Consider the following 23,775-nt stretch of genomic DNA (forward strand, 5'->3'; position numbering starts at 1 on the left):
AACAACGCTGCCAAATTGGTCTGAATAAGCCAAAATCTTTCTGACGTTCTCTGTGTATAAGTGGTTTAAGTGTATCACATGTTAAACCTCATCCCGTTAATGTTACATTGTGTTTTTAACAAAAAGAATCCTGTTTGTTAAACTGTTAATAATATATGCAGAAGAGTTATGAAATAAACTGAAACAAACTCAAACGCGGCTGCCGGCTGGTGACTGAGGAACGATGCATTTCATTGTTTTGTGATTTCATTGGTGGATTTTTTTTTAATGTGATTATTTGATTAAACTCATTAATTTATGGATATTCAACATAATAAAGACCTTAAAACTACATTGTGACACAATGAGCTCCTTCAAAACAAAGGCCTCAAGGTTATACAATAAAGCAGGACCTCCAGTTTGTCAGTTGAGGATGTGCTTCAGACGGAGACAGTGTGAACCTGTGCAGAAACATTCAACATGTCAGCTTTTAACCACTAGATGGCGTCATTGTCTGCTCTCATACTGTCTGCTGAAAGTGATGTTAGTGCAGAAATACACCTCTGACAACTAAATCAAATGAATGTGACACGTGGTACAGCTCAGGGCCAGATGGCACTGGTCGGTTTATTGGTTTGGTTGGTTGGAGATGTAGTGGAGTCTGCTGTGTGCACTGTAGATGATGATGCATGCTGGACACACACACGCTGCACAGAGTTAATCTGACTGAACTGTTTAGCAGCTTTGAGTGAATAACACCTGAACAGGAACGTTGTTGAGTATCTGAGGCCTGCTGCTAAAGATGGCACCTCTCAGTTTAATCATTTCTTTTACAAAAAGCACACAAAGGGAACGTATATACAGTATTTCATGAGGCTCCTTTTGCTTTATTAGTTAATATTTTCTTCAAAACAACTAAAGATATGTGGCGCTCAACAGACGTTGGTCGTGTTGACATGACAAAGTAGAATTATTAAGTAGGGACTTTAAAATAATAATAATAATGTTTAGTTTTCTGTAACATGCACTGACATGTACATAGTAAGCGCTCATGAAGCGCTGAGAGACTTCCGCGTGCACTCACTCCATGACGTTGTGACCATCAGCCAATGGCAGAGGGGGGACAGCACAGGGACATTTGCATCCATTATGTTTAAGATGAGCCAGCGCAGCGACATCGGCAAGCAAACCACTGCGAGCAGAGAAGTAGTTAACATGCCTGAACCACAGCAGAAACCAGCGCCCAAGAAGGGCTCCAAGAAAGCCGTGACCAAGACCGCCGGCAAGAAGGACAGAAAGAGGAGGAAGACCAGGAAGGAGAGCTACGCCATCTACGTGTACAAGGTGATGAAGCAGGTTCACCCCGACACCGGCATCTCCTCCAAGGCCATGGGCATCATGAACTCCTTCGTGAACGACATCTTTGAGCGCATCGCCGGTGAGGCCTCCCGTCTGGCTCACTACAACAAGCGCTCCACCATCACCTCCAGGGAGATCCAGACCGCCGTCCGCCTGCTGCTGCCCGGTGAGCTGGCCAAGCACGCCGTGTCCGAGGGCACCAAGGCCGTGACCAAGTACACCAGCTCCAAGTAAACGACGCCACTGCCTCCATACAAACAAACCAACGGCTCTTTTAAGAGCCACACACTTTCTCTGGAAGAGCAGACCTCCTGTAACACATCAGTGATACTGAACAAGCCAGACATTCATGGTTCCCAACGATACCTATTGATGTATTTATTAAGAGACACCTGTTGATAAAAGCGTAGTGCCGGCTGGGTTACACTTCTACATCGCTACCTTGCAGCTGTAGTACTCCGACTAACTATTAAACTAAAATTGTTAAAGTACAGTGGCTTCCTCTCTCTAGACCAGGACCCTAAATTTTGGACTGTCATCATAAAGCCAAACTATAAATAAATGTTGCCTATTTAGATTTATCTATTTTAATCATGTATGGTAAGTGTTTATATGATTCTCACTTTGTCAAAGATTGTAAAGCATACAAAATAAATAGTGTGGACTACACACACACACACACACACACACACACACACACACACACACACACACACACACACACACATATGAAGTATTGTGCGTTTCTCTCACGCACACACTCATTAACCCTGTAGTGCTGCTGAGCACTGTGTGAACTGTGAACCCACTTATCTCACAAACGCAGATGTTTTCATTTACATTTACACACCTCCTCCTTTAGTTTGATACCAGACATGTGGCACGTGAAGCTTGTTGGATCGAGGTTGATTCCATGAGTTAAAAAAACAAAACACCACAAGACAAAAGAACAAATTGCACTGAAGCTCTTGTAAATGTCTATTTCCTATAACTTCATATCTTCCTCACACACTTTGCCTTTTAAGAAATCTTTATTAAATTTCAACAAAGCAAATACACAGTAAAACAGCCACATAAATACATATATAACATACAGTGAAATATTCAAACACTCAATACAAATGATGAAGAGGTGTTCCAGTTCTCTCTGCTAGATGTCCCGGATGTTCTATGGCAGGATGTGTTTCCGGTCCAGGTTCTCACTGTTTGTTTGTTTGTTTGTTTGATGACTGAGTTACTGTCATGTTGCATCTGGATGTCCATAGTTTATTGCACACGGTGCTGATGATGAGTTGATGCAGTTCTTTATACGCAACATTTCTCTCTGTTTGCTTCCTGAGTCAAAACAGACTGGATGACGCTGGGCTTTCAAAATAAAAGAGGAATGTCCCACACGTCAACCACCAGCAATGTTGTAAGAACAAACAATAGTAATGTGGCAGCAGGTAACGTCTTATACTAGAAAACACAATCGCTGAATTTTATATGTGGAAGAGTCGCGGCGACACGGCGACACTCCGGCGCACCGCCCTCCAGAAAATGGCGTCCGTCCGCGGCGGTGAGAGCCGGGCAGGTCCCGCTGTTTCTTTTTATGTGTATGTGTGTGATTTCGAGCAAAAAACCGAAATCCGCTAAAAAAAAAAAAAGCCAGATCTCAGCGTTGCGATGTATATTTCCGGTTACTGATGACAACTTGAAGCATCTCAGGGCTCAAACTCAGGGCTTTATTTTTGTGTTTTGACACTGTGGGGATGGTTGAAGTGATTGTTTTTTCTTTTCCTTTCTTTGATGTAACATGAAGTGGGTAAAGCCCTGAGGCTACACACTCCAGTCTGCACCTGTACACGTTGGTTTGCCATCTGCCATTAAAGCAGAGAAGAAGAAGGATGGCGGGCGGTGTAGAGAGGAGAGGTGGAGGGCTCCGACATTAATGCAACATGTACGCTTAAACTGTGTGTATTTATAGCTCCAACAGCTGTGAACACTAAAGGACACCTCAAAAAACTAAACTAAACATGTTGTTGTCCTCCAGTAATACAAATAATAATAATAATAATGTTAATAATAATGATAATGTAGCGTCAGGTGAGCTGAGGGCTGTCAGTCGTGTTTGTTGTGAAACCTGACGCCATGTTTACATGGAGGAAGAAAAATGCGGGAAAATCTTCAGTGTGTCAAATTGGGGCTTAAAGATCAAACGACCGGAAGGAGGCTGGCCGCTTCCTGCTTTATTCTGAAGGAGAAGGGGTGACGTCAACGGTCTCATAGTTTCTACTGTTGGAGAAAAAAAAGTTCCCGCCCAGCGGAGCTCGAGCCGTTGGTTCTCAAAGACGTCCGCAACAAGAGTTTAAGAGCCGGCGCTCTGATCCAGTGAGCCATCAGTTATTCGTCAGAAGAAACTAGAACCTGAACAATGAGCGGCCGCGGGAAAGGAGGTAAAGGACTCGGTAAAGGAGGCGCCAAGCGTCACCGTAAAGTCCTCCGTGATAACATCCAGGGGATCACCAAACCCGCCATCCGCCGTCTGGCTCGCCGCGGCGGAGTGAAGCGTATCTCCGGTCTGATCTACGAGGAGACCCGCGGTGTGCTGAAGGTGTTCCTGGAGAACGTGATCCGCGACGCCGTCACCTACACCGAGCACGCCAAGAGGAAGACCGTCACCGCCATGGACGTGGTCTACGCTCTGAAGAGACAAGGCCGCACCCTGTACGGCTTCGGCGGCTAAAACAACACGACCTGCTCTGACTACAACACAACGGCTCTTTTAAGAGCCCCCCACCTCCTCTGGAGAGCTCAGTCCTCGTGGTGTTTCAGATTATTAATGAACAAACATAAATACAGATATAGATTAATGGTAAATATCAAGAACCATCGTCCCGCTGTGACATCACATGAGGCAGATCTACAATACAAAGCGTTAGTTAAGTGTACATGTCTGTGCATGGATACATGTACTGTATATTTTGTGTGGGGATTACAGAAGGGATTTACGGCTCCTTGAAGGGAGCCGGATCGTGTGGGTCCGTTCGAAAGACTGGCTCATTTTTATATCTGTTTTTAAGAAACCAGTCCGGGGGTAAATCATTTTATCTGGGAAATAATCACTGTGAGGAATGATTAAAATTTAGACATCCCACCAATATATATTCTGAGTTTGAATTATTCTGAAATATTGTTTATATAGTTAATGTCTGATCTGCATTCATTGTAAATCTTCCACAAGGTGGCGCCATATCCCTCTGCTTTGACAGTGAGATCATTATTTTGGATTAACCCTTTGTATAAAATGTGTGTAAAAAAAGTTAAACCCTGCAGAGGACTCCTGAACTGGGTGTATAGTCGCCTGTACCTGAGCAACATCAGTGCACATTTTAGAACATTTTTTGATAGAAAAACAATACTTCCAGTATTATATCACATGAGAAAACTAGAAAACAAATTTGCATTGATGAAGACAAGTGATCTCTCTTTTGTGGGTTTGGGGCGTGTTCTTCTCTCTGAGATTATTTGTCCAGTCTTGGAGATAATTGATGTTGCCACAATGCAAAGCTTCTTCGCCATGAGCTAGCTAAGCCTGGGGTACACGAGGGCCCAACTTTTGCTGAACTACATACCTTTTTAAGTTCAACAGTGACCTCTTCAAATGGCTTCAAGCTGGTGCACATCTCCTGCACTATAGTCCATTCTTCTTGGGATGAAGGGCTGACAGGTGCACTGGTGACGATGGGATTCTTATTGGTCAGTCCTGTCGCAGTTCATCCATCTTCATTTGGAGCCGTGTTTCCTTCAGTTCTGTGAGAGTATTCGACTGCCTCTTTGACTTCATCAATGACGGGTTGTGGACCTGTTGCCACCTCAGAAACACTTATCTGTCAACTATATCAGAATAAAATGTCTGAAAGATCTCAACAACAAATATCTATTCTGTCTACATTCTGTTCACTGTTTGAAAGTCATTTTATCTTCTATATAATACAAATTGACTAAAATGTTCTTTTAATTCATCCATACAAACACTATCAGGAAACGTCAAAAGTTCATTCAAAGTGAGGGTGATATCACACAACTATGTGACAAATACAATATATATTCTGTGTACTTGTATGTCTCTGGGGATATATGTACTGTATATTTTATGTGTGGAACTTGCTGTTGACAGGTGTGTCTATTTTGTCCACCCTTTCACATCCACGAGGACAGGCTTAATATCCTCAGCACCATATAAATGTGCACTCTAATTCTCTGTAGTTTCAAGCGATTTATGAATATATAACAACAACAACAACAGGGGTTGGGGACAAGCAAGGTTTGGTTGTTAGCTGGATGAGACATGCTCAATGTTGCTTGAATGGTTGTGATTGACAGGTTAGACCAACTGCTGTATTGTCCAACAGGAATGAAGTAATACTAGTTAATATATTCATGTCGAACTTGTGATGGTATTTTAACAAAACCAAGATTATAATGTAGTTTAGAAACATGCCACTTTATATGATGTGTGTGTGTGTGTGTGTTGATCGTGTCGGAGGATCAGAGATCTATTATCATAAATTGACTAAAATGTTCTTTTAATTCATTCATACAAACACTTCAGGAAAAGTGATGTCACACAAATATGTGACAAATCTAAATGTCTCTGTGGATATATGCACTGTATGTTTTATATGTGGGAATTTACTCTCAGCTGGCAGTTTATTGAGGACACTTAATAACTAAGTATTAACAGTCGTGCAATAAATCCTCCTGAGGGTCATGATGTTCAGCTGCTGTTGACAGGTGTTTCTATTATTTTGTCCACCATTATTTTGCGGTGGACAAGCAAGGTTTGTTTTTTCAGCTGGATGTTTAGCTAACGTTATATCAACGGTCCAAAAAGCGACCAATCACAGGCTGGACGGGGCGGGACATTAAAACAAAGGTTGACATGCTCATTGTTGCTTGGATGGTTGTGATTGACAGGTTATATATATATATATATATTAACAGGAATGAAGTAAAACTAGTTAATATATTCATGTAGGACATGTGATGGTATTTTAACGAATACAGAAAGATTATAATGTAGTTTAGAAATATGACACGTTAGTTGATGTGTGAAATGGTGTGTGTGTGTGTTTTGATCGTGTCGGAGGATCAGAGATCTTTGAACGTGTATGTGGCTCTTAAAAGAGCCGTTGTGTTGCTGTATACAGATCTGGGGTCAGTTTAAGCCCTCTCTCCGCGGATGCGGCGGGCCAGCTGGATGTCTTTGGGCATGATGGTGACCCTCTTGGCGTGGATGGCGCACAGGTTGGTGTCCTCGAAGAGACCGACCAGGTAAGCCTCGCTGGCCTCCTGCAGAGCCATGACGGCGGAGCTCTGGAAGCGCAGGTCGGTCTTGAAGTCCTGAGCGATCTCCCTCACCAGGCGCTGGAAGGGCAGCTTGCGGATGAGCAGCTCGGTGGACTTCTGGTAGCGGCGGATCTCTCTGAGAGCCACGGTACCGGGCCTGTAACGGTGGGGCTTCTTCACTCCGCCGGTGGCCGGGGCGCTCTTACGGGCGGCCTTGGTGGCCAGCTGCTTCCTGGGGGCTTTTCCTCCGGTGGACTTACGGGCGGTCTGCTTGGTTCTTGCCATCGTAGACGAGCTTCAGGTCTCCTTTCCTCAAGAAAAGTAGTGAATACTCTGCTGCGACCGTCTGCTTTATATCGCCGGAGCCGGAGCGCGACAGCGCTGATTGGTCCAATGTATGCACGTGATACAGCAGCGCACCTATCAGAGCGAAGGATTGGATAAATAATTCACAGCGGAGTTCCTGTGGCGGGAAATACAAATAACTTAACTGACGTTTCATTTATTATGTGAGCTAATGATTCTTATTAATCAGGAAACATCACATATGAATATAAACACGTAAATTAATAAACAAAAACACATTTATATATTAATATTCATGAGTATTTAGACATTACTATTAAATAATGTCTAATATTTTATATGAAACTGTGGTTAAACGTTTTATTGATGTGACACTGTTCGAGAATATTTATGATGTAATCTGTGACCAAATATCTGTGACTAATATAATCACACACAGTTATAATATGGAAGTAATGAAAGAACATCGTTCCATAACGCTGTGATGTTCCTACAGCTCTCTGGTCCAGTGGGGGGAAGAAAGGCCTGAAACGAGGGTTTGTGGCGGCGAGCTGACGACATTTACTTCAGATATGTTTCTGTCAAATTCATCAACAGTTGAGACACATTCATTGATCTTTCTGTCATACAGACACCTGCACTGCTGCTGCTTCACTCTTTGTTCTTGTTGCCGTTACTAAAGCCAGTATTTATTATTATTAAGATTTTTATTAAAGACAGTATTATCAATAAATGTACAATCATAGTGTGAGTGACAGCTTGTTCAAGGAGCTGTACAGATGTTGTGTACAGATGTTGCTGAGGTGCAAAGTGATGAAATGAGCCACATTTGAACTTCCATATCACTCTCAATAAGAACGTCTTCCTGTGGCTGTTTGTGTGCTTCACTGCTGATGAACAACAACAAGAGGTAGTTAATAAAACAGCTGCAGTGCAGATCCTCCGTTACCCTCTTGCCCACTCACTTCCTGTCTCACTCCTGTGGTGTCCTGTGCTGCTCCACCCCTCAGTACAAGTGTGAGCATGTTACAGCTGCCTGCATGTGTTCTTCCTCAGAGCACAGGGCCCTGTTGCTTTCTATTAAACATCATTATGAGCAGAAGTGATGTGAACAAACACAGGAAGAAAAACAGAAATGTTTCAGTAGAGAGACAGAACATCAACACAGGAAAGTTGCTCCTCAGTGGGACATGTGGGTGGCTCTTAAAAGAGCCGTTGAGTTGGAACAGAGCCGCTGTGTCGCCTCACTTCTTGGAGCTTTTCTTGGCTGCGGGCTTCTTGACTTTAGTGCTTTTGGACTTGGCAGCCTTCTTGGGGCTTTTCTTGGGGGGAGCGGCCTTCTTGGGAGTCGCTGCCTTCTTGGCCGCCTTCTTCTTCGGGCTCTTTGTGAGCTTCTTGACGGACTGTTTCTTGGCTGCAGCGGGTTTCTTCGCCTTCTTGGGTGTTGACTTGGCGGCCGCTGCTTTGGACTTCTTGGCGGCTGCTGGCTTCTTGACGGCGGCGGCGGCGGGCTTCTTCGCTGCCGGCTTCTTGGCTTTCACGGCGGGTTTCTTCACTTCCTTCTTGGGCTTCACAGCAGTCTTGCTCAGCTTGTAGGAGCCCGATGCCCCGGTCCCCTTGACCTGCACCAGAGTCCCATTCTCCACCATGCGCTTAATGACGCGTTTAAGGAGGCTGTTGTTCGCCTCCACGTCGTAGCCTTCGCTGCCCAGCGCCTTCTTCACAGCGGCGAAAGAGGTCCCTTTGCGGTCCCCGGGGGCGGAGAAGACATTCAGGACGAGCTCAGAAGCGGTGGGACCGGTCTTCTTGGTCCGCTTGACGGCTTTCTTCTTCGGGGATTTGGCCGGTGCGGCGGGCGCAGCGGGCGCAGCGGGGACTTGTTCTGCCATCGTGCTGTCAGGTAGCTTCTCTGGACGAGTCCGGTGTGAGAGTGGAGAAGTCCCAGCAAAGGGAGGAACTTAAACGCCCCATGAGAACCGTGAAGACTCAACGCAGCCTGCCGCTCAGCTGTGCAGCAGGAACACTGCGACACTTGTGTTTTCTCTCCGCACAGAAATGTATAAAATACACATGTGGAGGAAGACCTGCAGGCTAAAACTGGCCCCGGCTGGTAGCGGAGCAGTGTCTCTTCATGTGAGAGTCAAATAAAGAGCTCCACAGTGTTGTATTTTCTCCGCGGAGCGTCTAAACCTCTCCCAGCTGCTGCCGTGTGAGGCGTCTCTGCCCGACGTTTCCCTCTAATTTCTCTCCTAAATGCTTTAAAATGCATCAGAAACCCAGTGAAAGCCGCCGGATGGTGACAGGACATGTTTGTGTGGAGGCTCAGAGTTCAAACAGTCGGCTGCTGCTCTTTATTTAGTATTAAACAGAGGTTAGTTCGGTACCTGCAAACACACGCGCAAGTTAGTGGAGACGTTACACTCGCTGAGACAGACAGTCTCTGTCTTTGTCATCTGTGTTGTTCTGCTTCAGGTTTCACTCCTGCTTTAGACAATCTGCAGCTATTTATTAGCCATTAAAGCCAATAAACATAAAATGAACATTTGATTCGACTTCTTTGTCACTTTGGGAAGACCTGTCCTCCGGGCCTGTATTACAGTAAGTGATGACGTGTCCCGGGTCTGTTTATTGCTTTAATGTTCATCATATATTTATTAGTAGTCGTGGTTTCTTCACTAAACATACGATGAGTTTGAAATCATATGTTGGCACGATAAAGAAAAGAGGAAGTCAAACAGCTTTCTGTCTCTGAGACGCTGCTTAAAGTTTTATTGATGCTCTCTTTACTTGATCAATCACTTCTCTCTGGCTCCCCGCACATTTCTGTTCTGGGGGGTTTGCAGCTCAAATGAAATAAGATCCAGACCTGCTGAAGGTGCTTTTAGTTACTTGGACTTTACTTGAGCTTTTCAACCTTTTAGCTTGTTTCTCCTCTCGTCACTACTGCACACCCAATACATGCAGTATGTTTTATACATATTCATATTGATTATTATTACTGTTGTTGTGTTATAATAACATGTATGCATGTGTGTATATATGTAGATACTATATTATTGATATATATATATTATTAATGTACTACAGCAAATTTCCATGTTAATACAGACAAGTCTAATTACTTCATCATGTATTATACTATGAGGCTGTACTGCAGTATTAGTTTAGATTCAGCAGGTATGTATGTGTACTGCTTATTTGTTCTGTTCTGCATGTTGCTAATTTTTAGTTGAATTTCTCTTCTATAGTTTCCATTTTAGTTCTATTATGTTTTTTTTTTATTCTCCCAACTACAGATCAATAAAGGTGTCTTCTTATTTTTTTATTTTTATAAATCTTTATTGAGTTTTAAGAAGCCAAAATGTACATGGCAGTTATATATATATATAAGTGTATAGTTCAGGATGTCCAGCAGAGAAGAGACAGTATGTGTTTTACGACCATGTCGGTAGTAAAATCTGTTTCCACAGTTTCACACAATGCTGATGAAGAGTCTGAAGGCGTCCTCACGCCTCTGAGCTGCACTTCAGATTGAATAGAGTCCAAGTCCTTTTAAGACGGTCCAGCCCTCTAGAGCTCTGTAACCACACCTGGCTGACATTTGTGGTGGCATGTGGTCTAGTGTCCAGCAGAGGGCCCCCAGAGAGAGAGAGAGGGGGGGGGGGGGGGCGGCACCTCAACATTAACATATTTCATCATTTAATTTATATTAATGTTTAATGTTCATATTTATTCATAAGTATTTTGTAGTTTATGTCTCTTAAACTCTTCTTAACACCTAGTTTGGTCGTTATTAACTGTGACTCTGGTGGCTTCATGTCCTGTTAGACATCAAACACAGCACGTCTAATAATATATAGTCTTAATAATTATGACGTAGGTGTTTTTCATCTTCATATATATGTTTATTGTATATATGTGGGAGAAAAACACTTGATGTTGCTTCTGTGCAATATTTAGTGAGATTGTACGACCCCCCCCCAAAGGTCAGCCTGCATCTCCACCACCCTTAATCCTAATGTCTGATTATTCTCTTCTGTCATCCAACACCATGTTTTGTATTGTTATCGCTTTATTGCACAATAAATATGCTGGTCTTCATTATGAAGGAAAGATCTGATGAGTTCATTTGCTGCTGGGACACTTCTGATGGGGGGAGATAATGAGGATAACCTTTTCTCTAGACAGAATAACAAACTTTAAATCTTTTTGTTATCTTACAGCTCTCTAACCCTTTGTTTTTGTCAACACGTGGTTCAAGATTGTTAAGTAATATGTTCTTTGTATGAAGTTATGGTTATGAGTACAGGATTTGTTGAGAATCACAGCACAGCAGGGCGGGACTCGACACAAAACAGGCGGGAAAAATATAACGCCTCTAGGAACAGCAAAGCTGGTTGGTCCACCACTCCGGTTTGAATTCTGTGGCAGACCTTCATGTTCTCCTCTGACTTTTAACATTTTAATGTCCACCAGTTTGGGCTAATGACCTTCACCGTCTTCAGCTGCCAGTGTTAGCATGCTAACACAGCAAACTAACAGGGTGCTAAACATCAGGCTGTCAGCATTTAACTCAAAGTCTGGCTGTGTTAAAGTACAGCCTCACAGAGCTGCAGACTCTTCTTGTTCTCACCTTTTTGACTATGATCCTTTTTATTTTTTTGCCAAAACAGCAGCACAAGTTACACAGAATTAACACCTCACAGATGCACAGAGTACGATAACAAATACAAACGTTGTATTTAAAGTTTTTGAGTCCAGAACGATCAAGTCTGAAACTTTTCAAGCATGTCTTAGCAGAGAAGCACAGTGTTTGACTGGCCTTCATGTGCTTCTCTTTGTCTTCCTTCGACTTTGACCTGATACACTCCACAGCACAAATAGTAATAATAATGATAATAATACAAATGTTTTCCATGATCCTGAACCCAGACTCTGCAAGAGTGAAAGTACGAGAGATAGAAAATGTGTGTGATAGAGTGTTTGCTGTTAATGAAACAGTTTTCCATTAGTTCAATCATAATTGCAGACACATCATATTTTGGGACAGGCTTTTGTGTGCTCACTGCGAGTGATTTATGAAGATAATAAACTGCTATTAAACATTTTTCTCAGGTGTTATTCCCCGAAGCGATTGACATTCAAGAACGCGCCTTTACCTGCACATAAACTCACTCACTGTCAAAACAGCGTTCCAGTGCTGGTCTTCTTTTCTTAAAGGCTGCACTTTGTATTGAACTTGAACTGTATGAGCATGTTTTAGTGGATTAACTTCACTTCAGGGGAAACACTAGATTAAGACAGAAGAAGGAATTTAATCTGCTGCACAAAAGCTTTTAAAAACTAATCATTGAATTCACACATTTGCTGTATGTATGAGGCGTAGTCCCAGTGTTCCCACCATCTCCCATCTCCTTTCATTCCTGATCATTAGAGACAGGATACGGCTTGCACACTTTAATGGGTTTATACGTTAAGTCAAGTCAATTTTATTCATAAAGCCCAATAACCCAAATCACAATTTGCCTCAAGGGGCTTCACAGTGTGTACAGCATTCAGTCTGTCCTCAGACCTTCGATTCAAAAACCTTTCAACAGGGAAAACATGGAATAAAGCAGAGGAGGGGTCCCGCTTCAGGACAGACAGACTGGAAATAGATGTTGTGTTTACGGAATAGACTCACAACAGAAAATAATAGTAGATACAACATGCACTCCACATGCGATCTCACTTCCCTGCAAATAAACACATCATCAATATCATTTCATGTTGTTTTTAACCTGAATTTGATGAGTTGACTGTTTATCAGAGCACAAATGAGACAAGAATTAGGTTGGAAAAACAATAGATGCCGCTAGCTGTAAAGCTTAAATAAAGCTTTATTAAACCTCCTCCTCCCGGCGGTGTAAACACCAACGCTCCCCCAGTCCGGACACAGTCAGCTAGCGCTAACCTTCCTCTTGTGTTAGGGTCGGCACCGACCCGTTTTTAGGTTTTAAATGCATGAAAGTACCACATAAATTTGTTTATTGCATCAAGGCTTTTTCACTTTGTCAGGAACTTCTATTAAAACAAAATAAAATTAAAAAAATCAATTTCACTAAATGATAAAATGCTCTGGTGAAAATTATGACCTTTGTGTTGTTAGGGTCGGTTTTGACCCAGTTATAATATAAGATTATAAAACAATGATTAGTGCCAAAACTGAAATCATAAACACTATCAGCCAACAGCCAGCTCCTCTCCCAACCACTTGAGCTTTAGTTAGGGGCTTCTCTCTTTACCTGTTTGTCTCCTTCCCTGAACAAACAAAACAAACAAAGGAGGACATTTCCAGGCCAATTCACTTTAGAGTTGGTGACTTGCAGAGTACACATCTCCAGTTTGCAGCATGAAGATTTCCAGTAAGCCAAGCTCTGGATCATATCTTTACTGAAAATGAGGCAGAGGACACAGAGCAGCATAGCCATACGGATGAGAAGGTCTCTGAGGAGGAAGACGATGTGGAGTGTCAACCAGAAGACGCAGACACATCTGATGAGTCTGATGAGGAGGTCACCGGTGCTGAAGCTGCTGCCGCTCCTGCTGAAACAGCTGTAACATCTGTTGGAGCTCAGTACCTCCTGACGTACATGGCAGGGCAGCTGCTGCAAAGGTCATCAAAATGACCCCTGGGATCACAAGGTTTGCTGTGACGAGAGCAAGTGACATCGAGACATGTTTTGATCTGTTGATGCCATTGTCACTAAAAAAAGTCATCAATGCTATCAAACCGTGAAGGAAAAAAAGTCCACGGCGACATGTGGAATGACACTGATGAGGAATACCTGGATGCTTCTATTGGTGTTCTTCTTCTTGCTGGAGTGTACAGATCCAGCAATGAGGCCACTGATAGTCTCTGGGACGCGTTTGAAAAGTTCAAACTAAGTTCAGCTTTAAGGACAGGAAGTACGTTAAACCTGCCTATTCTCCGAAAAGGGAACAGACGTCCTGTGACAGGACAGCCGGTTCTTATACATTCTGCTAAACCGACGTCTAGGTGGCGTGAAGACCAGTTTAGGTTCATGCATCTGCCTGACACCCTGCAAACAACACTCTTGCAAAGCAGGGAAGATGAGGTTTATGGTCATATGGTGTTTAGCGATATGTTTCTCAGAAAATAAATGTTTTGAACCCCTGACCCCTTGAAGGGGGGTGAAGGGTACAAAAAGGGAAGACAGAGGAGGTCGAGGGGGTGTGCGACTCTGACTGACTGCTTAGGTTTTTGCCTTGGTTGTTCGTGAGACTTTGTTACCAAATTGTTATATTTTCTTCCTTTTTGAACATTTTTGTATCCATTTATTCTTTTTGTTAAAACTCCAATAAAATTGGGTTGTACTTTGTACACTCTGACCAAAGTCCTGTGTTGCTCCTCTCTGAGATCATCTAGGTAGCCCCCCCTCAGGTAAGAAGACTCCTCTCCTTGAGATATGCTGACAGTAGATAATAATTTGGTTTTGATTGATGAATTCTAAGAAAGCTGCTATGTATATATTATGATGTTTAACATGGAAGGACATGTTGAATAGGTTCAACTCAGTTGTCTGATGTATTGCTGCTGCTGTGGATTGTTTGGTGGTTACTGTTGAAGTTTCTAAATAGTTGGGACACAGGGAGGGATTTCCTAAATTTATCAGATGTCTGGGAGAGATGGGTGCAGCTCCTTCCACTGATGTTCAACCCGGGGCCAGAGGTGACAGTAGATGAACATTTTGTCCCTTTCCGTGGAAAATGCCCCTTCCGGCAATACATGCCCAGTAAGCCAGGGAAATACGGCATAAAGATCTGGGCAGCCTGTGATGCAAAAACCAGCTATGCATGGAATTTACAGATTTACACATAGATTTAAATCTGCGAGTGGCATCCCTGAGAAAAACCAAGGAAACCTTGTAGTCCTCGATATGACTTTAAAAAAACTGACTTTTTTTGCCTTTTTCTTGAAGTAAATATATATGGGTCGAAATTGACCCGTAACACCATAGATGTTACTATAGTTAATGATATTAAAATAAATAAATAAATAAAACAAATTTATTTAAGAGATGGGTTCTAATACCCCTCATTAATAGTCAGGTAACATAACAACCTTTTATTTATTTATATAATTCTCTCGAGGTTCATTTTACCATATTTTTTTATTGAAAACGAGGGGTATGCTGTCAAAAGAGCGGCCCAGGGGGCCACACCACAAATATTAAAACCAATCTTTTCATGGATAAGGAAGCCTAACAAGGCAACCAAGAGGTAAGAAACAAATTGGATGATAAATAATTGTTTTTAGGGTATTTTATGGCTGATTTAAGACACGGATCAAAACCGACCCGTTTTGAGAGATAGCAACAGAAAGCTAACACAAGAGGAAGGTTAACAGGACTGATAGCTGCACGGCTAACTGAGCTAACTAGCTGACGGCAGCTACAGTCAGCAGCAGTTAGCGGTTACTTACTTTAGCATCAAGTAAAGCCATCTGAAACTCTGTAAATCACGGAGCAGCTGGAAGACATCAGAGGGAAAACTGAAAATATTTTCTCCATAATATTTGATCCAGTCAGTGAATAAAGTATGATGATATTATAAAGTCGTGTTTTTGTACAGTAATCAGTGAGGCCCGGCCCCCAGAAACACTCCACTCCAACTTAAATCTTGTCTCATTCATGGTCTGATGAACTCACTAAAGTGAATTCATGAAGTTCAGGTTAAAAACAACAACAGTAACTGAGTAAACCTGGACTTATAACCGTTAAGATTCATGTTAACATATTCAAAGCTCCGCGCCCATCATCATCTGGAATCAAGGGAGGAGTGCTTTTGATCACTATTAACTGAAATCCTTCATTCCAACACACACACACACACACACACACACACACACACACACACACACTATCTCCTCTTGTTGGCAGTGCTGACTCAGACATGCACAGACAGCTCATCTCTTCACTTTGAAACTGTTAGAAGAGGAGGAGCGCTTGAATTGTTTGTTTTTTTAACCGCCTCCTCTCGTCAAGTCATTGGCATCTCCAGCCTGCATGAACAATGTGTGTATTGATGTGTGTGTGTGTTTTCAGTTACTCAGTAACGACAATAATGGCTGGTGTTTCAGGGTGTGGCTGCTTGTTGATTCAAAGGCATTACGGGAAACCAGGGACATGAAGAAAACCTGTTTTCATTGCTCAGTTAGTTCACATTGAAATATCACGTCAAGGCTGTTCAGAAGCGAAAGACAGACTTAGTTGTTGAAGTTCACAGACTTCAGCTAAACACATGTCAGACCTATTTCTACATGGTTGATGTGAGATTTCACATAATGTACAAAAAGCAGAGCCGGTTCTGAACTCATGGGCTACATGACATACCTGTGTACCACTCAGAAACCACTTCAGTTTACAGTGAATTGGAGTTTAAGGAATTTAAATAGTTTAATATTGATGCACAAGGCCTTCACATTCAGGACCCCTTGTTATGCCGAAACACTCATATTACTAACAAAAAAACAGCAGAAAAAGAAATCAAACAAAAAGGCGTCCCCCCCCCTACAGTTATCATGACTGCTCTTTTTTAGAAGATCGTCACCAACATGTGACACAGAGATCGATCGATCGATCGATTGATCACATGGCAGAACAGCCCGTCTGGTTGGGAGGCAGGAAGCCAGAATCAGCAGGTGCAGTTTTAAAATAGGCGCCATCAGTCTCTCGACCAATCACCAGACACCACCTGCAGCACCACCCTCAGGCAGGGAGGGAGAACAGCACAATAACACAGTCACACTCAAAATTAGGACTCTGGGTAATAAACTGCTTGACAGATGTGATATTAAGATTGAAGTCAAAGAATTAATTGAAATACTGGGTTTGATTATTTGTATCAGAGAAAGTGTTGAAAGAAACTGGGAGAATAAACGAAAACGAAAGAAATTACAGAAGAGGTGAAAAGGGTAAAGGGGGGGTTAGGGGCCGTAGAACTGGGTACTCGATTAAATATTTCTTTATTAAAAATGTCTGTAGAGATGCTCTCTGGATTTCTCCATGTGGAGAAAAAGAAGAAGAAAAGTGAGACATTTATAAATGATTATATAGAGATTGAATTAGAGAACACCAGCATCTACAGATAGACGGGCGTGGTTTAACGAGCATCATATTTAATAAAATCAATCATTTCAAATACAGGATGCTAATTTAATATAATGACTTCAGTGATAATGAAGGCACAGAGATGACACAGGTGGCTCATTTCTGTCAGCAGACTTCCTGTGAGAGCTGTAGTTTCCTGGAGTTGTAATGAGGATGAAACACAGAAACATCTTTTATTAGAGTGTGTGTACAGATGTCTGGAGCATCGTGTGCAATAAACTATGGATATCCAGATGCATCACGATGAAAAATCAGACGATTTCCGACAGTAACTCGGTCATCAAACAAACAAACAAACAAACAAACAGTGAGCTCCGGAGGAGGAGAACCTGGACTGGACACACATCCTGCCGTGGAACATCCGGGACATCTAACAGAGAGAACTGGAACACCTCTTCACACTTTGTATTGAGTGCTTGGCAATATTTCACTGTATGTTGTATATGTACTCATGTGTGTTTCTTTATGTGGCTGTTTTACTGTGTATTTGCTTTGTTAAAATTTAATAATGATTTCTTTAAAAAGCAATGACTGGTCGCGGGGGTTGTGTGTGTAAATGTTCTTGGTGCTTTTTGTTTTGTATTAAAACAAACCCCCCCCCCCAAATAATAGTTTTACTGTCACAACAGTGTGAGCCGGCAGCCTTTAACCTCTCAGCTAATATACACATATACTCTGGAGTTACAGTACCTAACTGTTGTTATTGCATTTTCTTACATAATTATGAATGATATGCAAATTATCTGCTTTACTATATTCTTTCTTTAATTTTCATCCATTAAATTCTCCTTAACTTATTCTTTTATTGTATGTTATTGCGCTGTAGATGTTCTGGTTGTATGTATATAAATGAACTTATGTACTTTTACTTTTTATTTGTGACGTCTTATTTTGTAAGTTTTGAAAGTGACACTGTAGGGCGGAAGCTTCTTTTTTTGCTACAGTAACGTGACGTTGACTCTTCTGATTGGGCGACCGTACTGCTGCTGTACCCGACCAATGAGCGACCAGATGGAAGCTATATAATCAGGGCTGTTCCTCTGTCAGGAACTAAACAAAACTTACTTTTAAGATGTCTGGAAGAGGAAAGGGCGGCGCAGGCAAAGTCAGAGCGAAGGCTAAGACCCGCTCCTCCCGTGCTGGGCTTCAGTTCCCGGTGGGTCGCGTCCACAGGAAGCTGAGGAAAGGGAACTATTCTCAGCGCGTTGGTGCCGGAGCCCCCGTCTACTTGGCGGCAGTGCTCGAGTACCTCACCGCTGAGATCCTGGAGCTGGCCGGTAACGCCGCCCGCGACAACAAGAAGAGCAGGATCATCCCCCGTCACCTGCAGCTGGCAGTCCGCAACGACGAGGAGCTCAACAAGCTGCTCGGCGGAGTCACCATCGCTCAGGGCGGCGTGCTGCCCAACATCCAGGCCGTCCTGCTGCCCAAGAAGACCGAGAAGGCCGTGAAGAGCAAGTAAAGCTCCAACTCACCAAACACCCAACGGCTCTTTTAAGAGCCACCACTTCTACTCAAAGAGGAAGCTCCTGTTCAAAACATCAACACTCATTTATGATGTGAATTATATTTCACTTCTGTTTGACACTTGTGACCTCCAGCTGACAAGTTTAGCCTGGTTGTCACTGAATGTGAACTAAAGTCAATCTAAGTACACAGCAGGTAACAGTGAGTGAAGCCTTGTGGATGTTCGGGACTCAGCAGCTCAGTGACATCTGGTAGTTTGTCAAACTTCCAGCAGCTGAAGCTCTGCAGCACCTCGCTGACTAACAGCTGCATGTTTCATGTGTTCAAAAAGCCTGCGTGTTTTTATTAAATCTTTAAATTAAATGCTTTTATCTAAAGAGAAGCTATAGTTTTGCTGACATTGAATATTAATGTACCTTAAAGGTGCAGATGAGTCATATCAGGTAGAAATGACTCTTGTGGTTCCAGTGAGCCCAGTTCAGATCTTAATGTGAGGTCGAGGGACCCCTTTGGAAATGGTCGTGCCCATTCTTCCTGTCCACCTCATCTTAAAGTAATAGTTAGCCTCCTTCCAGCGAGCTAGCATAACATGGTCTATTGATGCTATCCCAGATAAATCACAATATATAACAAATAGTCTTTCATGTTTTTGGATTATTATTATATATGACTAAAGCAGCACACGTGTACAGGTAATAGTTCCAAAGAAAACTCTTACAGATTGTGTTGACGGTGACATTGTTCAAATCGTGTAGATTGTGTTGATTAATATGGTGTGTGATATTGAATCAGAATCAGTAATACTTTATTGAAATTGTACAGTACCGGTGCTCCCATTCAAGAGTAGAAATGTAGCATAATTTAGAACTAAAAGTATGTACAAAATATAAAAATAAGAAATAGAAAATAAATAATATACACATTTACAGTATTTAAGTGAACAATGAGGTAAAACATATATACAATAACAATGTATATGTATGTATGTGTTGCACTGAAGTGTGTGACTATATATCTATTGCACTTAAACATTTAGAATAAATAGTGAGGTGGTGTATGAACAGGTGGAGTAGATCCAGATTTCCAGTCTCTTCCTGAGTGTCTGACACTCAGAGGGAGGAGTTGAACAGTCTGATGGACACAGGCAGGAATGATTTCCTGTGTCGCTCAGTTGTACATTTGGGAGCAATGAGTCTCCCACTGAAGCTGCTCTTGTGTCCGACCAGTACGTCATGGAGAGGATGTGAGACATTGTCCAAGATGACACCACCGTCAGAGAGTCCAGCTCCACCCCCACAACGTCACTGGCCTTGCGGATCAGTTTGTTGAGTCTGTTGGAGTCCGCCACCCTCAGCCTGCTGCCCCAGCATGCAACAGCATAGAGGATAGCACTGGCCACCACAGACTCATAGAACATCCTCAGCATTTCATAGCAGATTCATGCTACATACAAATAAACATTAAAATAAATAATACAGCCGATCGCTGCATTGTTCATTGTTGCTCAGCAAACTTCAAACAAACAGCAAATGGGTTTAGTGAAAAAAAAGGTCAAGAATCAGACATCTAGAATAGATTATTGTAAGTAAATGTACTCGTTTGAATAAGTCTCGTATGTTGTACTAACAAATGCTTACTCAGTGTAGTACACTTACACTTGAGTTTAAGAATCCTGCATAGAGTACTTGATAATTTACTTTGGATGTACTCTTGACTTAGTACATGTAATTGTTAACCATTATTGTTTATATAATATTAATTATTAAGACCAATATCGTAATTTAAGTTGCATGTGTTATTTCTACATTATTTCATACATGTAATAGGACATTTATTTGGAAGCGTGTCATCAGGACACATACAGACGATTGTCTTTTTGTAGCATGCAGCCAACGAGGTGTGTTTGTCTACTCTCATGTTTAGCTAACATGCGTCATGTCTTGTTTTCATGGTGAACCTGGAGAAGTCTGCCAGAGAAAGAGAGCCACCTGTGTCTGCTATCATTAATTATACTATAAACTACTCAGAATTACTGTTTCAAACAACCAAATCAGTTCAAGTGTAAACTGTCTGGATATTATCACGTGCTGCAGTCGACCATGTTATGTTTACATCTTTATTTCTTTTTAACATTTCGTCACCAGGAAACAAGAATACACACTAACGTCCTCACAGACAAACCTGTTTGTAATGTATTTTCAGTCTGTGTTATCTTTAGTGATATAATGATGTCATTATGTATTCTTTGGTTTATTAACAGGGATGATGTATGTTAATAAATATTGCTGTAAATGTGCCAGATGTTGTCTCTCTTGTCCCTGGACAGATGTTGTGTAATAACTCTAAAAACTAATGTCAGTTTAAAACTGAAACAATAATGAAAAGAGAATAATGTTTTTAAAGATATCATCCAGGGAATTATTATACTAATTAAAACGTACAACACAGGTATAATGATATAATGACTATGATACCATAAAGAAAGGCGGCTTTACATTATGTACATGACAAGTGACACTGAATAATACAACTATCAGAATAAATCAGCAACAAAAGGACAGAGACACAATTTCAACAGGGAAGAAGAAGAAATTGTACTTTTCTTGGACACGTCAGGCTCTAAAATCCTTCAAATGAAACAATTTGAGAAGAAAAAAAAAATCACTCTTTGGTTCAACTGCTCAAAATTCACGATGAAACTGAGGCCGTCAGACAAGAAGCCTTCACTGATCCCCGCAGGAGGAATCCAGGTGATGCAGCGGCACGACAGGCCCGGAGCCGCGGGAGCAGCTTCAGGCGGACAGGTCTTCCCAAAGTCACAAAGAAGTCGAATCAAATGTTCATTTTATGTTTATTGGCTTTAATGGCTAATAAATAGCTGCAGATTGTCTAAAGCAGGAGTGAAACCTGAAGCAGAATAACACAGATGACAAAGACAGAGACTGTCTGTCTCAGCGAGTGTAACGTCTCCACTAACTTGCGCGTGTGTTTGCAGGTACCGAACTAACCTCTGTTTAATACTAAATAAAGAGCAGCAGCCGACTGTTTGAACTCTGAGCCTCCACACAAACATGTCCTGTCACCATCCGGCGGCTTTCACTGGGTTTCTGATGCATTTTAAAGCATTTAGGAGAGAAATTAGAGGGAAACGTCGGGCAGAGACGCCTCACACGGCAGCAGCTGGGAGAGGTTTAGACGCTCCGCGGAGAAAATACAACACTGTGGAGCTCTTTATTTGACTCTCACATGAAGAGACACTGCTCCGCTACCAGCCGGGGCCAGTTTTAGCCTGCAGGTCTTCCTCCACATGTGTATTTTATACATTTCTGTGCGGAGAGAAAACACAAGTGTCGCAGTGTTCCTGCTGCACAGCTGAGCGGCAGGCTGCGTTGAGTCTTCACGGTTCTCATGGGGCGTTTAAGTTCCTCCCTTTGCTGGGACTTCTCCACTCTCACACCGGACTCGTCCAGAGAAGCTACCTGACAGCACGATGGCAGAACAAGTCCCAGCTGCGCCCGCTGCGCCCGCCGCACCGGCCAAATCCCCGAAGAAGAAAGCCGTCAAGCGGAGCAAGAAGACCGGTCTCACCTTCGCCGAGCTCGTCCTGAAAGTCGTGACCGCCTCCGGGGACCGCAAAGGGACCTCTTTCGCCGCTGTGAAGAAGGCGCTGGCCAAAGAAGGCTACGAAAAGGAGTCCGACATCAGACATATGAAAAGTGCCGTAAAGCGCATGGTGGAGAATGGGACTCTGGTGCAGGTCAAGGGAACCGGGGCATCGGGCTCCTACAAGCTGAGCAAGACTGCTGTGAAGCCCAAGAAGGAAGCGAAGAAACCCGCCGTGAAAGCCAAGAAGCCGGCAGCGAAGAAGCCCGCCGCCGCCGCCGTCAAGAAGCCAGCAGCCGCCAAGAAGTCCAAAGCAGCGGCCGCCAAGTCAACACCCAAGAAGGCGAAGAAACCCGCCGCCGCCGCCAAGAAACAGTCCGTCAAGAAGCTCACAAAGAGCCCGAAGAAGAAGGCGGCCAAGAAGGCAGCGACTCCCAAGAAGGCCGCTCCCCCCAAGAAAAGCCCCAAGAAGGCTGCCAAGTCCAAAAGCACTAAAGTCAAGAAGCCCGCAGCCAAGAAAAGCTCCAAGAAGTGAGGCGACACAGCGGCTCTGTTCCAACTCAACGGCTCTTTTAAGAGCCACCCACATGTCCCACTGAGGAGCAACTTTCCTGTGTTGATGTTCTGTCTCTCTACTGAAACATTTCTGTATTTCTTCCTGTGTTTGTTCACATCACTTCTGCTCATAATGATGTTTAATAGAAAGCAACAGGGCCCTGTGCTCTGAGGAAGAACACATGCAGGCAGCTGTAACATGCTCACACTTGTACTGAGGGGTGGAGCAGCACAGGACACCACAGGAGTGAGACAGGAAGTGAGTGGGCAAGAGGGTAACGGAGGATCTGCACTGCAGCTGTTTTATTAACTACCTCTTGTTGTTGTTCATCAGCAGTGAAGCACACAAACAGCCACAGGAAGACGTTCTTATTGAGAGTGATATGGAAGTTCAAATGTGGCTCATTTCATCACTTTGCACCTCAGCAACATCTGTACACAACATCTGTACAGCTCCTTGAACAAGCTGTCACTCACACTATGATTGTACATTTATTGATAATACTGTCTTTAATAAAAATCTTAATAATAATAAATACTGGCTTTAGTAACGGCAACAAGAACAAAGAGTGAAGCAGCAGCAGTGCAGGTGTCTGTATGACAGAAAGATCAATGAATGTGTCTCAACTGTTGATGAATTTGACAGAAACATATCTGAAGTAAATGTCGTCAGCTCGCCGCCACAAACCCTCGTTTCAGGCCTTTCTTCCCCCCACTGGACCAGAGAGCTGTAGGAACATCACAGCGTTATGGAACGATGTTCTTTCATTACTTCCATATTATAACTGTGTGTGATTATATTAGTCACAGATATTTGGTCACAGATTACATCATAAATATTCTGGAACAGTGTCACATCAATAAAACGTTCAACCACAGTTTCATATAAAATATTAGACATTATTTAATAGTAATGTCTAAATACTCATGAATATTAATATATAAATGTGTTTTTGTTTATTAATTTACGTGTTTATATTCATATGTGATGTTTCCTGATTAA

General features: G+C 42.6%; 6 protein-coding genes across 6 annotated transcripts; 4 read left to right on the top strand and 2 right to left on the bottom strand.

The window, feature by feature from the left end:
• The first annotated feature begins 1,194 nt into the window (after nt 1-1,194).
• LOC139304892 (histone H2B 1/2-like) lies at nt 1,195-1,899 on the top strand. The gene has a single exon (XM_070928795.1). It carries the CDS (start codon nt 1,195-1,197, stop codon nt 1,570-1,572), a length of 378 nt encoding a protein of 125 aa, XP_070784896.1. The 3' UTR covers nt 1,573-1,899.
• A 1,839-nt stretch (nt 1,900-3,738) lies between these two features.
• LOC139305105 (histone H4) lies at nt 3,739-5,232 on the top strand. The gene has a single exon (XM_070929047.1). It carries the CDS (start codon nt 3,752-3,754, stop codon nt 4,061-4,063), a length of 312 nt encoding a protein of 103 aa, XP_070785148.1. The 5' UTR covers nt 3,739-3,751; the 3' UTR covers nt 4,064-5,232.
• A 1,311-nt stretch (nt 5,233-6,543) lies between these two features.
• Nucleotides 6,544-6,954, bottom strand: LOC139304794 (histone H3). Its single transcript, XM_070928670.1, has one exon. It carries the CDS (start codon nt 6,952-6,954, stop codon nt 6,544-6,546), a length of 411 nt encoding a protein of 136 aa, XP_070784771.1.
• A 1,256-nt stretch (nt 6,955-8,210) lies between these two features.
• LOC139304793 (histone H1-like) lies at nt 8,211-8,864 on the bottom strand. The gene has a single exon (XM_070928669.1). The coding sequence runs from the start codon at nt 8,862-8,864 to the stop codon at nt 8,220-8,222; it is 645 nt and encodes a 214-aa protein (XP_070784770.1). The 3' UTR covers nt 8,211-8,219.
• Nucleotides 8,865-18,219: 9,355 nt separating this feature from the next.
• LOC139304770 (histone H2A-like) lies at nt 18,220-18,609 on the top strand. Its single transcript, XM_070928638.1, has one exon. It carries the CDS (start codon nt 18,220-18,222, stop codon nt 18,607-18,609), a length of 390 nt encoding a protein of 129 aa, XP_070784739.1.
• Nucleotides 18,610-22,090: 3,481 nt separating this feature from the next.
• LOC139304768 (histone H1-like) lies at nt 22,091-22,761 on the top strand. Its single transcript, XM_070928636.1, has one exon. The coding sequence runs from the start codon at nt 22,105-22,107 to the stop codon at nt 22,750-22,752; it is 648 nt and encodes a 215-aa protein (XP_070784737.1). The 5' UTR covers nt 22,091-22,104; the 3' UTR covers nt 22,753-22,761.
• Nucleotides 22,762-23,775: the final 1,014 nt, after the last annotated feature.

Source organism: Enoplosus armatus, chromosome 22 (assembly GCF_043641665.1).
Source record: "Enoplosus armatus isolate fEnoArm2 chromosome 22, fEnoArm2.hap1, whole genome shotgun sequence".
Classification (NCBI taxonomy): Eukaryota; Metazoa; Chordata; class Actinopteri; order Centrarchiformes; family Enoplosidae; genus Enoplosus; species Enoplosus armatus.